The sequence below is a fragment of the Macadamia integrifolia genome, chromosome 1, assembly GCF_013358625.1.
Source record: "Macadamia integrifolia cultivar HAES 741 chromosome 1, SCU_Mint_v3, whole genome shotgun sequence".
NCBI lineage: Eukaryota > Viridiplantae > Streptophyta > Magnoliopsida > Proteales > Proteaceae > Macadamia > Macadamia integrifolia.
Window position 1 is genome coordinate 12,999,755 of NC_056557.1, and position 18,184 is coordinate 13,017,938.

General features: G+C 40.7%; 1 protein-coding gene across 1 annotated transcript in view; it reads left to right on the forward strand.

Annotated features, from left to right (window-relative positions):
• The window catches only part of LOC122080042 (cullin-4), a 53,755-nt gene extending 39,204 nt beyond the window's left edge, over positions 1-14,551 (forward strand). Inside the window, exons 10-17 of the mRNA XM_042646911.1 lie at positions 12,638-12,744; positions 12,853-12,913; positions 13,036-13,167; positions 13,306-13,443; positions 13,517-13,597; positions 13,678-13,758; positions 13,895-13,975; positions 14,109-14,551. Coding sequence (XP_042502845.1) covers positions 12,638-12,744; positions 12,853-12,913; positions 13,036-13,167; positions 13,306-13,443; positions 13,517-13,597; positions 13,678-13,758; positions 13,895-13,975; positions 14,109-14,222 — 795 coding nt within the window. The 3' untranslated portion in view covers positions 14,223-14,551. The remainder of the gene's footprint in view (positions 1-12,637; positions 12,745-12,852; positions 12,914-13,035; positions 13,168-13,305; positions 13,444-13,516; positions 13,598-13,677; positions 13,759-13,894; positions 13,976-14,108) is intronic.
• Positions 14,552-18,184: the final 3,633 nt, after the last annotated feature.

Here is an 18,184-nt window from a genome sequence, read left to right on the forward strand (position 1 = left end):
CTTCTCTATTTGGGTGGCAATTGAAAGGAGAGGATGAGAGGGTGAATTTTTTATGACCATCATCTATGGTTCAAATGGAGGAGTTGATTAGGAGTTGCAGTGGGGGGTGAACTTTTCTGAGTTAAGAGGATATAAAACATTGGAATGATGGGGTTTGGTTTTTGGTGGTGATTTCAATACAGCTTTTGGAAGAGAGTTTGCTGGAGTTGGTAGGCTCAAATGGAGAGAGACTTAGTAATATTGTTTCTTATGTAAGAAAGTGAATTTTAGGTTCATGGTCTTTGTTCATGTGCAGGGTGAATAAAAAATTCATTACCAAAGAAGAGAAAGAGAGAAGGATATACATCTCTAGGGGAAAAGAAAAAGAAAATACAAAGAACAAAGGCCAACAAATTAACCAAGGGGGGGGGGGGGAGAAAATGGATGGGGGAAGGTCCCAGGAGACAAACAATGAGCCTGTTCCTTGGGGAGTCTCTATTGGGGTGGGGAGAAATCATCTTTAATTTAGAACTAACATCAAAATAGATGTCATTCCAAATCTTGTTGAAGGAGCGGGATGTCCATCTATGAAGGTTTCGTGATGTAGAGCAAGCTTGCACAAGGAAGGGGCTGCTGACCCCAGTGAACCAAGTCCAATGTTGGACCAGCCGGCCCCACCTTGGCCCCATCTAACCAGCCCAAAAGGAAAGCTGAAAAACACTGTTCACGAGTTACCGCTCACGTGAATAGTAACTCCTGCAGATTTTGCTCAATGAAGATGTTAACAGCCAAACTAGGGTAGAATTCTTGAGTGATCTGTGTTACCACACAAGCCCTTTTATTTATAATAAGTAAAGAGGAGCCAAAATTACAAGTTAGTTTAGGGTCAGTGGAAGGGGGAAAAGGCCATACTGCCCCTGCAACAACTTATTTTAACAGAAGATCTTCTAGAAGATACATACAACTGTCCCTTATTGTTGAAGAAAACTGCTTCAAAGAGGAGTTCCAGCAGCCATTGAATTGGCCAAGATAGCCTAGGATTTAGTTTCTATTTTTATTGTCCAAGTTAGTTTCCTATTTTGTTAGGCAAATAATTTCTATTCTATAACTTAGGTTAGTTTCCTTTCTGAGTTCAGTTGTTAGTTTCTAACTTATTCTTACTTGGTTAGAAAGTTAGGCACAAATTAGAAAGTCTTATTTTAGTCCCTTAGTTTCCTTTTCTGTTATTTTTTTATGTCTAAGTTTTGTAAGGCTATTTAAAATCCATTGATTATCCTGAAAAGATAGATTAAAGTTTATGAATTTGAGTGTTTACTCATGGCTGGGATAGCTGTTACCTGAGAGCATGAGATACCTAAAACCTAAGGAATGAGATGCCCATTCTCTTTTTTTTTTTTCTAACTTGTGAGAGTGGTTTTAGAGTTATTACAAGATTGTTTGAAGACTTGAAGCCCTCTAAGATTGCTGATCAGAAGACACACAGACAGCTTATCTATTTTCAGTTACATGGTTTTCTTGGGAAGATGTTCGAGTGCATAACTTCTAGACTAGATCTGTCACTGCAGGATTTTGACGGTTTGTTGAGGACCTTGGGAGGACCACTTGATCCAAATTTTTGAGTATCATCCAACGCTTCCAGCCCTAGTTCTTGAAGAGTCACCAAAAGTTTCATTTTTTTTTTTGCAACCAGCATTTCTCTCAATCCAGCGGGCAGAATTTTCTCAATTTTTGATGGTTTGTTTCCTTATATAGGATCTTCATTTGATCCAAAATTCAGCTCCATCTGAGTTGTGTTTTGTGAGTAATAGAAATCTCCTCTATTCAGCCTTATTTTCCAGATCTGAGTTTTCTGTTGAAACTGATCTTGATCGGCGTGTTGGAGTTTATATCGATCATAGTGGGATTAATTACCTGTTGGAAATTTAGTCCCACATCATTTCGTTCCAGTTAAATATGGTTAATAGTGGTGCCAAAGGCAAGTTTGCCAGCAGTATCACATATAGTAGTGCCCCTAAAAGTCATGTCGATCCAGATCCATTCGCTATGAAGATGGAGAATATTTCTCCTGCCAAGCCAACAAGAGCTGAGGATTCTTCCAAATAGTGGAAGTGAAGGGACAAGAAAAGAATTTATGTTTAATATATTCAAAGCCATTCCAACAAAGACAGCAAGATGGGGAAACCTGGATGTGACGGTAGAGAAGAAATGATTGAGTGGGGAGGCAATTGGAAAGGGCTCGCCAAAAATGTGACGGGGGATATGACCAAAAAACTAGACAATCTTTTGCCAGGGAGTGAGAGGATTGTGGGATCTCATAAAATCCCAAGCTGAGGAGGAGCTAAAAGGAATCTGAAGGGGAGTGAGACCCAAAAAACTAGACAATCTATTGCCAAGGGGGAGAGAATTGTGGGATCTAATAAAATCCCAAGCTGAGGAGGAGCTAAAAGGAATCCGAAGGGGAGGGAGACCAAATGACTTCGTCCCTAATATGGTGGCCAAGGGGGAAGGGGAGGCAAGACAACCAAATGTCCAAGAAGGGAGGGGAAGAGGAAGGATGAGACCAAATCCAATTAGAGATGATGGATGCAACAGTGGAATCTCTAGGCCTTATCTCTGAGAGGAGGAGACCAGGGGGCCAATTATTCAATCATAAGGAATTGGTTAGGCCATCAGAGATAGAGGTGTGAATGGCACAGATGGCCAAGGGACGGAGGCTAAGAATGCTATGCCAAACCCAGGAGGCGTTAGGATCAAGGACGACACTCTAGAGGGCGTGTTTATGAAGTAGCGTAGAGTATACCAAGGGACCCAAATAGTTTCATGCTTGGAAGCAAGCTTCTAGGTGAGCTTAAGGATCCCCACAGAGTTGACATCTTAAATTCTGCGAATGCCTAGGCCACCTTCATGTCTAGGGAGATAGACCTTGGACCAACTAATGGGATGGAGGAATTTGGACGTTCTCCCCCTTTCTAGAGGAAAGATTACACTAGGGATTCAAAAGCTTTGATGGTGAATTAGGGGAGTTGAAAAACTCCAGACCAATAAATGTAGCATGATTGGAGAACAAATTTAATGAGAACCAAATGACCAGCGTAGGAGAGAATCTTGCCTTTCCAGAGTTGAAGCTTTTTTCGAATGAGGTCAAGCATAGGAGTATAGTGATGGGCAAAGATTCCAAGGTTGAGGAAGAATCCAATATCACTAAAGCTTACTTGATAGTGAGGAGGAATTGAATACTTCTTTTCAAGTACACAAAGTAGTGTCGAGGAACCACAGCCCAAAGAGCCTACGAGGTGATGAGAATCGGCTAAGATCCTATCTTCCCCACTTTAAAAGCGCGCAACTGGAAGGGATGAGGGGAACCAAGATATTTGGTAGGATAAGAACCTAAAGCAAAGCCATAGATGCCGAAAGGGAACCCTTCTTGGGAGTTCTAGACCCTAGCTAGGAACAAGTGAGATTTGAGGAGGTTAATATGAAGATTGGAGAGGTTTTCGAAGAGGCGGAGGGAGGAGATGATGTATTGGATGGAGAACGGGTCTGCCTTGTAGAAGATCACAAGATCATTCACCAAAGCAAGGTGGGTAGGCTTGAGGGCTTTGCACTTGGGAAGGGGAAAGATGAGGTGGAGGTCAGTGGAAGATTGAATGGAACAAGAAAAAATTTCCAAGGCAAGGGAGAAGAGGAAAGAGGAGGAGGGGAAGAAACTAGTCGGGCTACTGTTGAAGCGGGAAGTAGATATGCAAGAGTAAATCTAGTTGATGAAAATGGGAGGAAAAGCCATCTTATGGAGGACATCGGAAATGAAGTCCACTGTTTAGAGTTGAAAGCTTTATAGATGTCAATTTTCATGAGGGTAGCAGGAGAGAGGGGTTTTCTGTCAAACCCTCGAACAATTTCTTGACAGAGAATAATGTAATCTGCAATGCTTCTCCCAACAATAACGGCATTTTGATTGGGGTTAACTAGTGAGTCGACCACAACTTGGATTCTGTTGGCTAGAGTCTTCGGAATGAATGAATTTGTAAAGGAGATTGCAGAGGGAGATTGGCCTGAAAACAATCATGGAAGAGGCTCCTTCGTTCTTAGGGATAACGCACAAGAAGGTGTGGTTTATCCCTTTAATCTAAGGAGTGAAGAAGAAGCTGCGGATAACATTAAAGGGATTAACCTAATGATGTCCCAGCAAGAGGTAAAAGAACCCCATACTGAAAGAATCAGGGCAAGGGGATTTGTTGAATGGGAGAGGACAACAACATATATCTCATCATTAGAATAAATAGCTTGGAGAGAAGCAAGAAGATGGTGGGGGATGAATTGGTTGATCAAGGGAGAAGAGATAGTGAGGGAGGAAATCGAGGGAGGCGGATTGAAAAGGTTGGAAAAGTTTCCTGAGGCTTTAGATTTGATAAAATCCGGGTTGCTTAGAAGGGATCCATCACTAGCAGTGAGCTTGGGAATTGAGTTCATATTGGTTCTGGCTTTGAGGGATCGATGTAAATAGGCAGAGTTGGAATTATCGAGCTCCAACCATTTGATCCTAGATTTCTGTTTGAGAAAGCTTTCTTCTTGGCTATAAGAGTGGATAGCTCAAAGGAGGTGACTTGCTCTTCAGAGGCAAGGAGGGGGTTGTGGAGGTCAGATTGAAGGTTGGTTTGCCAGCTTGATTCTTCAAACAGAGACCATAAACGAGATGTTACCAAAAAAGGAGGAATTCCAAATCTTGAGATGCCTTGATGTTCGTAAGCTTTCTAGAAAAATCTATGGGGGGGGGGAGGAGAAAGCCTGAACCGACTTGGTCCAGGCATCCCTGAAAATAGGGAGAGAATCTTGGTGGTTCACCCACATATCAAAGAACTTAAAGGGCTTGGGACTGAAGGAGATGTAAGGTTGAACAAGGAGGGATCTTGGGGTGGTGGTTAGAAATACTCGGGAGGCTAGAAGGGGCATGAGAGGAAGGGAAAGAGGAGATCCAGAGGTTATTGACAAGAATTCTATCCAACTTACTTGCAACCCAGTTGCTACCACTTCTACAGTTATGCCAGGATAGCTTAGTTCTAGACCATCGGAGATCATGCATAACGATGTCCTTAAGGCAAGAGTTGAAAGCATCAACAATGGAAGGGATTGATTCTAAGGCCATGGGCTGCATGCCCCAAGGGAGAAAGCTAGCTTGAGAGGCCAGGAGCCGAAGGTCGTTCCAAATGGGAATTCTATTGGAGGCACAGTTGTGGGCGAAGACCATAGTGATTGCATGAAAGGAGGAGGAAGAGGGGAAAGAGATGTTTAGATTGATACATTGGGAGGAGGAGAAAGTGGGGGTGACATGCATCTTGGCGGGGTTCTAGAGGATCCAAATGCGGCCTCTAGGGGGTTGGAAGAATAATTGGTAATGAGGGACCAAGAGGGAGCAATTGAGGGGCTTTTGATTGAGGAACTCTAGATTTAAGGAGACAACAAAGAGCATAATGGGAGGATTTCAAGAAGGATTGAATTTCATCTTGCTTTTCTGTGGAGTTGAGACCACGTATGTTCCAGATGCACAAATAATTCATTAGAGGACTTGGGGTGGTGGGGGGAAAAAAGCTCTTTTGAGCCGCTCTTGACTAAGGCCTGGTAGGAGGTTTTGCTTTTATTTTTTCACCTGCGGTATTCCTGTAGGGCGGAAGATTCGCTGTTGGTTGCCATAGGTGATGACTTGGCGGATCACATGGACTTAGAGGGATCAACTTAGACCTACGGTTATTGCTGGTAATGGTTGCCTTAGGAAGAGGAAAGGTGCGATCCAGTAGGTTGGAGCTTCATTGCCATGTCTTCCTGGTGCGGGGAGGCTGACTACGGGGTGTTGAGAGTGGAAGGTGGGCTGGTGTTTGTGTGAGGGGAAGCCTCGGCAAAGACATGGGGGGAGTCACAAGCACCTGCAACAGGGATGATGCTTGATGTCGATTGTAGTGGTGGCTGAGGCAGAGGCGAGAGAGAGTATATTGACGAGTGCAGGGCAAGGAAGGCAAGCTGGTGTCACTGCGAGGGGAAGCCTTGATAGAGTGATGTAGATGCACACCCATGGACTGATCCAAACCCATCTGGGTATCCAGACGGAGATGAGGGCGATCCATATTTGGTTACTTGGTCTAGTAGGATTTTAGTAAATCTTATTTATTTTGGAATGTTATGTAATCTTTTATTTTAAGTAGGATACATAGGGAGATATAAGTTTCTTAATTTATTTCAGTTTCTTAGATTGAGTTAGTTTCCTATTTAGAGTTGGTTTCCTAGTTTCGTTTTGAACTAGTTTCCTTTTAGGATTTGTTTCCATGTTGGAGTCTTTTATTTGCCTATTTAATATGCTTGTAACCGATGGATTAATTAGAGAATAGAATGATGAATTGAGTTTTGAGTGTTGAGAGCTTGAGGGCTGTGTGATTCTTCTTCCCCCCCTTTTCTTTGTGCGAGTTCTTCCTCTCCCCTGCAACTCTGAGACCCATCTTAGGGAATTCTTCCCTACCCTTACCGGCCCTCCATCAATTGGTATCAGAGCCGAAGGATCCCCATTCTTTCCTCTCCATCTCTCTTCTTTCCTTCCCATTCTCGTTTCTGATTCCTACAGAGACTGAGAACAGTTAAAGAAAAAGAGAGAGAGAGAGAGAGAGAGAGAGAGAGAGAGAGAGTAATGTAGAACTAGGATTGACAAGTCAACCTAGTCCCAATGTTGCAGGATACTCTTGGAGAACATTATATCAAATATCAGAATAGTTCAAAACAGATTAATAACAAGGATGAGATCAGATCTGAGATTAAGAATATCAATCTCAGATTATAGGGTGTCAGAAATCAGAATAGAAGCAGATAATAAGGGGACTAATGGAATGATGAATTAGGTCTACACAGGTTCTGAAAATTGCTAATAGAGTATGCAATTTTCTGGGCAGAACTGAGAAGGAAAACTGAATTTAATACCTGTAAGAACTTGAGCAGATCAATAACACTTTGTGTAGTTGAGAGAAGAAGAAGATGAGTAAAGGAAGAGGAACTCTTGTGCTTCACACCGCTGAGAGTCAGTTGGATCAAACACCAATTCCATCAGCCTTGATCAAACACAAGACAAATCTCCATGTAGAAGACAATAGCAACAATCATTAATTTTTTTATCAAAATCATCTAGGCCTTTAGGAGCCTCCTCTTCTTTATTTATAATGTTAATGGAGGAGGGAATTACAAAATAGAAGGTTCCTCAAAAAGGAAACCAAATATTCTCCTAATACAATAGCTACTAAAAACTGAAATTAGAAACTAACTGAAATTAGAAACTAGTTGAAAAAGGAAACTAACTACTGAGGACTTGACTCAATTAATGACTTGACTCAATTAATAACTTGACTCATAAGGAAACAAATATAATTCAAATCAAGCCCAACTAGAAAGGAAACTAATGAAAATGGAAACTAACTAGTAATCCCGTACTCAATCTTAGAGTCCCCTTTTTAGACCCATAAAAGTGGTCTATTACACTCAAAACACATGGGATCAAAAGCCTAACATGTATGGAACCCAACCCTAGGCTTATTCCTAATAAAACAAGCCTATTTTGGTAATTAATCTGCATCAGAGAAAGAGAGAGAGAGAGAGAGAGAGAGAGAGAGAGAGAGAGAGAGAATCGATTTTGTCCGGAGAAGAATCGAGCACTCTTTCTCACTGCACCCCTCTTTCTCCCAACTTCCTTTGGTTGAGCCCCTTTTCTAGGGTTCCGACAGTAGCAAAAAAGAAAAAAAAAGGAATAGCAACGCAGAAGACAAGAAGGGAAGAACAGAACCAGAGAAGAAAACAAAAAAAGAAGCAGAGCAGCAGAGAGAGAGAAATATAAAACAACAAGAAGAAGAATAGAAGAGAGAAGAGAAGACAAAAAAAAAAAAAAAAGAAGGAAACATCAACACAGAAAACAGAAGAAAAAAAAAAAAGTGAAGCAGAGAGTCGAGAGATAAAATTGAACCAGAGGGGAAAAAAAAAGAATGAAGAAGACGCAATAAAAGAAGAAGAGGAAGAAGGGCTGACGAGAAGAGAGAGAGACTGAGACCAACCTGTTCCAGCCTCTAGCGACTCCTATTCTGTTGCTGCTCCTACCGACAAAGAAGAAAGAAAAGGGTCTCCCTCGATAAGTCCCTCACCCACAATTCTTCTTTTATTTATTTTCCCCTAATATTTTCTTGAATTTCCAGTCTTGCCCTTTTTGTTCTCCACTTATTCCTAATTGTTCTTTTGCACTTCACTTCCAGTAATAACCCTCCTTTTCTCCATTATCCCTTTTGTCCTTTTTTTGTCACTTCCAAGTATACCCCTGCACCCACACGTGACATCCTTTGTGAATTCCAGTAATTACAATTCTGCCATCCGCGCATCCCTAAAAAAAAAAGCAAGAGTTATTTACCATTCTGCCATTGCCTTTAAACCTCCTTATTTACCATTTTCCATTCACTCCTTGCTTTGAGTATCCATCCATAGTGATTCCCACAACCTAGGCGATGGATCTAGACCTTTTATTGGATATCCGTCAACAAAAGCAATTGATCATAGAGAAGCTCGCGGACATCAAAACCCAAGTACACTCTACTTTCAACTATGTGATCTCAACCGTTGAACAACAGGTAGACGAACCAGAAAATGAATCACCTGTGGTAGAAGATGAGATGACTCTTGGAAGTTGAAGATCAACTTGGGAAAAATTTTAAATCGGTTGATCTCTTCAGTGAACTGATCGATTTTATTTTCCCAAGTCACCACTTCACCAATGAACTTCGCGTCGTGGATTTCATGTCATTCGATTTTGGTTTCAATGGTGACTTCATACAGGCAATGATGGATGCTAACCGATTTGTGTTGATTCTTCCGTTCTATAAAACTCGTGGACGAGTTTTTCTCAACATCAGGGGAGTTGATGTAGATGCACATCCATGGACCGATCCAAACCCATCTTGGTATCCAAACGGAGATGAGGCCGATCCATATTTGGTTACTTGGTCTAGTAGGATTTTAGTAAATCTTATTTATTTTGAAATATTATGTAATCTTTTATTTTAAGTAGGATACATAGGGAGAGATTAGTTTCTTAATTTATTTCAGTTTCTTAGATTGAGTTAGTTTCCTATTTAGAGTTGGTTTCTTAGTTTCGTTTTGAACTAGTTTCCTTTTAGGATTTGTTTCCATGTTGGAGTCTTTTATTTGCCTATTTAATATGCTTGTGACCGATAGATTAATTAGAAAATAGAATGATGAATTGAGTTTTGAGTGTTGAGAGCCTGAGGGCTGTGTGTGTGATTCTTCTTCCCCCCCTTTTCTTTGTGCGAGTTCTTCCTCTCCCTTGCAACTTTGAGACCCATCTCAGGGAATTCTTCCCTATCCTTACCGGCCCTCCATCATAGAGACAAGGAGGGAGGCATGATCAATATAAGCATCAATGAAAGGGAAGCACGGTTGAGGCACGTCTGATGCATGGTGGTTGGCTTATATTAGGGGAAGCCTCAACATGTCGACAAGACCAGGGTGAAGAAGGTGAGCCGATGTCTTTGCGAGGGGAAGCCTCGACAGAGTTAGGGATAGTGGAGAGGGCAAGCTGTGGCAGAGGCGGTGGATCTTCAATTCAACAACGTCAAGTGAAGCCGATGAAGCCCGAGGATTGGGAAAGGGAGGGGAGACGGGTATGGTAACATTCGAAGGTTAGGGCAGATGGACCGATCCCCAAAGAGTATACAAGCCTAGAGACAGGATAAGTGGTGGGCTGGGGAGTGCAGGGTTTATAGGATGAGTGGTGAGCTGAGGAGAGAAGATGGGATTGGACTCAGTATAGGGAGATGGGTTAGACTTGGTCCGGTTAGAGAGAGCTGGACCGGGTAAAGGGGTTTGGGTTAGGTATGGGTAGGAGAGCAGGTAAGATAATAGGGTTGAGAGATGTGAGAAGGATACTTCTCGACGAATCCAATAGTAAGGGGGCAGAGGAGAAAAAGTTAGGAGCAGGGGATGTTGAAGAAGGATGGCCTGCGAAGGGATGAGGGATGTGATGGTAGAAGAAGGTGGCTGTGATTCGATGTTAGAGAGGAGATGGCTTGTGGGGTACGTGGAATTAGGCTCTAACATGGATCTCAAAGAGACCGTAGGGGACACAGATGGGGTGAACTCCTCCATGCGAGAGTCAGGGGAGCCTAGAACAACAAACCTGTTGCATGCAAGGGTGACACCTTAAAGGAACGATGGACCAAGGGATGGACTACGGCTGTCTTGGGAATCGCTTCTGGTAGTTCTCGGGATGAGCAATTGTTGAGTACTGGCCGGCGATGCAGGTGAGATCGACTTCTGTTGGTTTATAGCAACTGGAGCAGCTATGGGAATCCTCAGTGGAGGATAAAGGGAGCTTCCAGTTAGATGAGAAGAGTCGGCAGTGGGATCAGAAGTTATTTCGACCTTAGTTTTGACTTCAGATAAGCTTGTGGAGGGAGAATCGGAGCCATCTTTCTGAGCTTGAGACCCGTTATCAAATCTGCTTGAAGAGCAGGACTTAGTGTGGTGTCCAAAAACTTTGCATTTCAAGCATTTGGGAGGGACCCAATCATATAGAAATTGTTGAACAAAGGAGTGGCCTTCATCATCCATCACCAAGATTAATGATGGAGGGAGAGCTTCAACAGAGACATCAATACAGATTTGAGCAAATGAACCCATCTTTTTTCCTTGTTCTTTTGTCAGAGAAGAGGGGGTTCCAATAACAAATCCAATAGTACTCAAACCATGCTCACACCGGTAGTGGAGAGGAATGTTGGGGAGAATGGCCCATAGAGGTGGAGATTGGAAATCTAATTTATGAAGATGTACATAGTGGTCCCATTGCCTGAGAAAAATTGGCCTTTTCCCTACTTGCCCTACAATTCTGATCTTTTCTTCTTCAAGGGAGAAACTGAAAAGGAAGATTCCATTTTCTTTGAGGTAGGTGTCCATCGATCCATGGGGTTTCCATTGTTTAGAGAGATGTTTTAACAATGGAGAAGGGGGGGAGGCTGCCGAAAAAATGTCCAACAAGGCAACTTTTCCATCTAGAGATTTCAGGGGCAAGAAGGCTGGATGGGTAGCGAGGTTCTAAAACTCGGGAATGGTCAAGGCCGAAACTATTTTAGAACGGACAAATCTACCCTTGTCTTTTTTTTTTTTTTTTAATTAGTATTTATGACAATTTTACCCTTGGAGACTACTAGGAAAGAAAAGCACATCAATAATCCAGGTTCTCCTACTTCAACACCCGTTTTGCTTCGTAGCATTCTTGGGTTTACAATAATCACAGAAAAATGGACAGATAGTTGTAGAGCGGAGTAATCTACTTCAAGCAACAAAATCAACCGCAATAGATGATAAGTCCCATAGCACCATTTCCAACTCTAGTGGCCATACTTTTGGAACTCCCACTCACTGTTATCTGGACATGTAAAACCATATCCAGTGTACAGAATCATTAAAGTGAATCATCGAAATAGGCCATGGACATGGCATAGCGGAAAGAGCAACACGTACCTAAGGGGCACACTTGCCGGGTCTTGAGCCATCAACTGATACAGTGGAAGTGAAATGCATGGTTGCACACACCTATGGACATAACAAATACCTTTGGTCATCACGTTGGTTTCCAAGACAATACTAATGTGATTCCACCTCAGCAGTTATGGACAGTAAGTAAGGTTAGGGTTATTTTAGGGAGTTTGCTTTTATTTTTTCTTGGGTCCCATGAACAATATCTAACTTTGGGAATTAAGTAAATATTTTTAAACTTGAAACTAGTGAATGTAAAATAAATTTTAGACCTTATTTTGTAATAAATTATCTTATCTAGTGGATCATTTTAAATGTTAACATATCCCTTCTTTTCCCAAAGTACCCTCTCTTCATCCTTAATTATGTTGTATGATTGTATCCCTATTTTTTGGTTAATACCTAGTCTGTCCCCAACCTTTAATTGATAATTCCTATCATACCCCTTCCCTACTTATCTACGTTATTAACCCTTTAAAACTCTGGTAGGTACAGTGCTGCAGTCAGCCTCATTGTTTGAGTTGTTTAACACTTTGGGTAGGCCCATCATTAGCAATCTGAGCCTGAGTTTTCAAACCATGGATTGCATTAGCCATCCTGTGCAAATACCATGTGGTGTTTTTTCCTTCTTTGCACCAGTGGACAGGACCTTTGCTCCCTGCACATTTCATCGATGAAAAGAATCTTCCCAGTAATTTTTCATCAACTAAGTTACCCCTATTTCCATGTATAGCTATTCTCATGATTTTGGCAGTTGGGTTATTTATAATTGTCGGAAAGTGAAATAAACGGATCTTTGAAGGATTAAGAATCATTCATTGAATAAAAGAAGGCCATAATTGTATTAATGCTAATATGGAGGGGTAGCGATGATGATGGTAGTCCTAATTAGCAGTGAAATTGTATAGCATGTTTATCAGGTGTACTGTAACTGTTCCATTACCGTGGTAGCTTGATCCAGCTGATCCTGGAATTAGGCCAAGAATTCCGTATTAGCTATTTTCAAGATTTGTATTTGCTGCTGTTGTAGAATGCTATCCTGTTGTGCCTATTTTGGATGCATGCCAACTGCGGTGTAATGCCAATGCTTTTGCAGGATATTGAGTTATCAAAAGAGATAAATGAGTCCTTCAAACAATCATCCCAGGCAAGGACAAAACTCCCGACGGGTATTGAGTTGAGTGTCCATGTCTTAACAACAGGGTGGGTTTAACTCAGACATTTTGAATTTAGTAGTAATTGACTTAACACCCAGAGATTATGATAATTTTTCTAGGCATAGTGATTTGGTGTTTGCTTGAACGACTGCAGGTACTGGCCTACATATCCACCAATGGATGTTCGGCTTCCACATGAACTAAATGTTTATCAGGTTAGGACAAGTTGGGTGTTGTGATACTGGATACCTGCTTGCCATTCTTTAGACAAATAGACTTTCTGTGTATATATTTTTGGGTATATAACACCCATCCCATCCGCCTATCTTTGCCTCAGGACATTTTCAAGGAGTTCTACTTGAGCAAGTACAGTGGGAGGCGCTTAATGTGGCAAAATTCACTTGGTCATTGTGTACTGAAGGCAGAGTTCCCGAAAGGTAAAAAGGAGCTGGCAGTGTCGCTATTTCAGGTAGGGTTGAACTCCTTCCCCTCTCCCCCTGGTGAGGCTTTTCCACCTATATCATTTACTAGCCTGAGCTTCTCTCTCTTGTTTTTCAAATTAATGGGGTTTTGTTGTTTTGCATGGGTTTGATCCATGGTGCACCAGACTGTTGTTCTGATGCTGTTTAACGATGCCCACAAGCTTAGCTTTCAAGACATCAAGGATTCGACAGGTGTTGAGGATAAGGAGCTCAGAAGGACCCTTCAGTCGCTCGCATGCGGAAAAGTTCGCGTACTTCAAAAGGTGGAAGTCCGCTTGATATATTTGTTGCTTACCATTTCTTTCATAAATAATGAAAGCTTATTGGTGTTCACAGATCCCCAAAGGGAGAGATGTGGAGGATAATGACTCATTTGTGTTCAATGAAGAATTTAGTGCCCCACTCTACCGCATAAAGGTAAAACTTCTGTTTGTTGGAAATAGATGGTGGAGCTTGAATGCTTAAAACTGGATTCTAACACCACCTTGAGGATGCAGGTAAATGCTATCCAGATGAAGGAGACAGTAGAGGAGAATACAAGTACTACAGAAAGAGTATTCCAGGACCGGCAATACCAGGTTATACACTTATACCTCATTTGGTCTTCCTTAATCTCTGTTGTTAATATGTAAACTTAGTGTTGTTACAATCTGAATCATTTATCATTGTACCGGCTGATTGACAATATTTGGGTTTATGGTGGATGTTTGGCAGGTTGATGCAGCCATTGTCCGAATAATGAAGACAAGGAAAGTGCTGAGCCACACCCTCTTGATAACTGAGCTCTTTCAGCAGGTAATTGTCATCTGCGACCAAATTTCTTCTATTTCCCTGTTTGGTTTTATGTAGTTTTTCATTTTTCACGTTTGTGGATATTGGAGTAACTAACATCTGGGAGAGTGCCAACTTGATATTTTTGGTTAACCAGCTCAAGTTTCCAATAAAGCCAGCTGATTTGAAGAAAAGGATAGAAAGCCTCATTGACAGGGAATACCTGGAGCGGGATAAGAGTAACCCACAGATATACAACTATCTGGCCTGATCCATATCATCTCATTATGGTTTCTTGTAAATGGAAAAGGAAACTGCAATGCTCTATACTGCAATCCTCTTTGAGGGGGAAGACGTTGTGATCCCCGTCAAATCCAGTTGATCACTTACTAGAATGTACAGGAACCTGTAGTTTTAGTTTTTGTTGTGTTCAGCACTGTAAAGTGTATTCTCTTTCAATTTCTCTTTCAATCTCAATTTCTTTGTCTTGTGGAATTTACCACCTTGAGTGGGAGGGTCGAATCATTACATCGATTCATCTCTAATTATACAGTTCAGAAGCAATCCTTAAGAAATCTCAACCTTGAGCACATTACTGAATTTTCACATCCAAGGCACATTAAACTGAAACTTTGTAGTCAAGTAAGCTGGCACTTGTGTTCAGTTTAGCTCAACATTTGCATTGATCATCTCTTTCTGCAGTGACTGCTCATAAATTCCAGGCATTGCTGAACATGGAAGGTAGACCCGCGGCATTCAAGGAGTGGGCCATTTGTAGGCTGTGGTATTTTTGCCACATCACTGTTTTAAAGCAATAAAACTTTTAGACGGTTTGTTTATTATCAAGTTATATGTTGGCTTACTACATATTCCTCAACTGCCACATGAATAGTGTACTTCATATTCCCTAACTGCCACATGAATAGTGCTTTGAAATCCTTTCCCAAAATATCATTTTTGTTCTCGCTAGGATAAGGAGAAAGGATCCAAATATTGGGGGCAATATGGTGACATTGATTAGTGATTTCGATATGTGGCATATTCAGTGGATTCCCAATTTATCCAGGTCAAGAATTTTTTTAATCCCCTCTTTGACAGTCGATCTAGGTTTCCTTTTTCTCAGGCTTCAGTTTTTTTTATCAGAAGAAAACAAATATTACTTAATTACTAAAGTTAGTGTTCATAAGGGTATTAGGACTATTACATCTTATAGTAGACTGGTATTGCTTCTTTAGTAGTACCTCCTTAGCTAAAGTTTTTAAGTCCCCCATGTACTTAGCATTATCTATTGAGCAAAAATTTGGGTAAGTCGGGTGATTCTCTAATTCTGTACATACTAATATTAGAGTTTTGAGCCAGAAATCAGGCATATGGTTATGCTTTTTTTGCAACAGCCATCCAATCTCCTTCGCATCGCTCCACACCTGGTCTATCATCACCTGCCATTGTCGTGCCTCGGTTAGACCTCGAAACAGCCTATTGCCTCTGCTTCACCAACCTTTCTTGTCATGCAGAAATTTGACTCCATTAGTATGCACTGTTCATTAAAGATGATACATAAAGCTTGTGTCCCTGACGACGGTTATGATTAGTGTGTTTAAATTTGTGTGTGGTGTTTGGGTTACTTCGGATTGGGTCCTATCTGATTGTGGTATGTTTTCCAAATTGTTTATCCCAAAGGAGATCCAGTAATCAATTTGCTTGATTGTGTGGTGTAGGTCTGGGTTTTGATCACCGAACACACGTTGATTCTTGTGTTTCCAAATAAAGTAACTAATTATCATGAAGATAGAAAAGAACCATTCTTGGTCTTGTCTCGAAATGAGACCAGAGTTGAAGCACTGTTCGTGATTATTTTGTTCACATCCGAGAATGGAATGGACTCAGGTTTGAAACCTAGTGGGCCAGCTGCCCAAACCTGCTTAGCAAATTCACACTCAAACAAGACATGGTAACAGAGTTTCCCTATTGTTATTGCAATTTACACAAGTAGGATCCAATTCCACCCATTTGGATAATACATCCTTTATGTTATTGATGATTCTCCATAAGAAGAGTTTGAATTTGGGGTGGATTTTGATTTTCCAAAAAAACTTACACCATTTTGCACATGGTGTGATGCAGTTGCATCTTTTGGAACACCTAATGGGAGTATTCCTTGAGTTTTCCATGATGTATTTTGCCGTCAGATTGGTCTTGAAATAACCCTCTTTAGATAACAGGCACCACCATTGATCATTATGTTGGGACAACATAATCTGGGTGATAATCTCAATAATGTGTGGTGGCATTATCGAATTAATTACTGAGGTGTTCTACTGCATATTAATCATTGTATCATTAACCTTAGTAATACAATGACTAATATTTTTAAAATTTACCAGGTCGATGGTGTGGTTATCCTTTTGGACCTACGAGTCATCCCAGAAACCAGTGTTGATTCCATTACCAATTTTTCTGATAACAATTTTTTTCAGCCAGCGTATGGTCTTGCATATGCTATTCCAGCAAAAGGATTTGCTGGCCTTATCTATTTTGGGATAAAAAAGGGATCTGTTGTGGAAGTACCTAGCCTATAGGGTCTTTGCCCAAAGGCAGTTTTCTTCGGTTAATAATCTCCATCCAAGCTTTAGCAAGAGAGACAAATTTTGGGTTTCAGAATCTCTAATCCCAAGTCCACCCCTAGCTTTGTGTTGGCAAATTGTTTTTCATCCAACAATGTGGCATTTTTTTTTATTGCTTTGGTCTCCATTCCAAAAGTGTAGATAAATGGAGTCCAATTTTTTGTAAATAGTTTTGGGGAGGGAAAAACAACTCATGAGATATGAGGGGACTGAAGCCAGTGTGGATTGAAGTAGGACACTTCTCCCCGCAAAGATCAACATATTGGATTTCCATATACAGAGCTTACTTCTAACTCTTTCCAAAAGTTTGGAGAAGGACATAGTTTTAGCTCTTTGATGGAAAAGGTTGGTTCCCAGGTAGATTGATTGATTATCCATTTCCTTTATCCCAATGATATTACTCAAATGGGTTTTGATATGGTTATCAATGTTTGAGCTGAATGCTAAGCCACTTTTTGCAAAATTGATGGTGAGTCTAGAAAGGTCAGAAAATAGCTCCAAAATACATTTAATAGTGGCAAAGTCATCATGATTAGCTTTCCAGAAAATAAAGCTGTCATCTGCAAAGAAAAGATGGGTGATTTCAGGAGTGTACCTGGCAACTTTGATTTCTTTTGAAAAGATTGAGATCCCTGTATGTTACCAACAATCTAGAAAGTGCTTCCATTACAATAATAAATAGGAAAGGACTTAGAGGGCATCCTTGTCGGATTCTTCTGGACACCATAAAGTTATTGAATCCTGAGCCATTGATTTTCATGGAGAAATAAGCAATGCTAATGATGTTTTGAATCATGTCGCACCATTTACCTTCAAATCCCAAAAACCAGAATATGGCTAGGATAAACCCCCATTCAACCTTGTCATAGGCTTTCGCCATATCCAATTTAATTGCCACAAATCATGATTTATCCTTTTTCCTTTTCAAGAAATGGAAAATTTCTTGAGTGATAATTATATTATCAGAGATTTGTCTTCCAAGTACAAAGGCTGCTTGAAATGGGGATATAATTTGATTCAGAAGTGGTTTAAGCCTTGTTGTCAACAATTTGGCAATGATCTTATAAGTAACATTACAGAAGTTGATTGGTCTAAAATCCCCCACTATGTGTGCATTATCCTTTTTTGCAATCAAGCAAATAAATGTGTGATTAGTGGTGGGTGGAAGAATGGGAGATTGGAAAAAATCAGCCACGAATTTGCAGATATCCTCACCTAGAAAATCCCAACACTTTTGGAAGAATATTGCCTGAAAACCATTAGACCCTGGAGCTTTGAAAGGTCTGATGGAAAAGACAGTATTTCTAGGTAAAGACAGCATAGAAAGCAGAGTTGCAATACTCTAAAATTTTTGCATTGATTGTACTTGCAATTTTATTTTTTTTTCACACGACTTGTTCATAGGTGATCACTTGTTTTTTTTTTTTTTTTGTAATGAAAATAAAACTTCATTAATCAAGAAAGATAAGATAGAACATTAATGTTAGGGTTAACAATGTTAATGTAGAGTCTATAGTTTATAGTCCTTTTAGCTAAGTTGTGCGTAATGAGGACTAGCTTGTTGTTGGGTCTTAGCCAAAAATTGGTTTTAAACAAAACATTATGGATA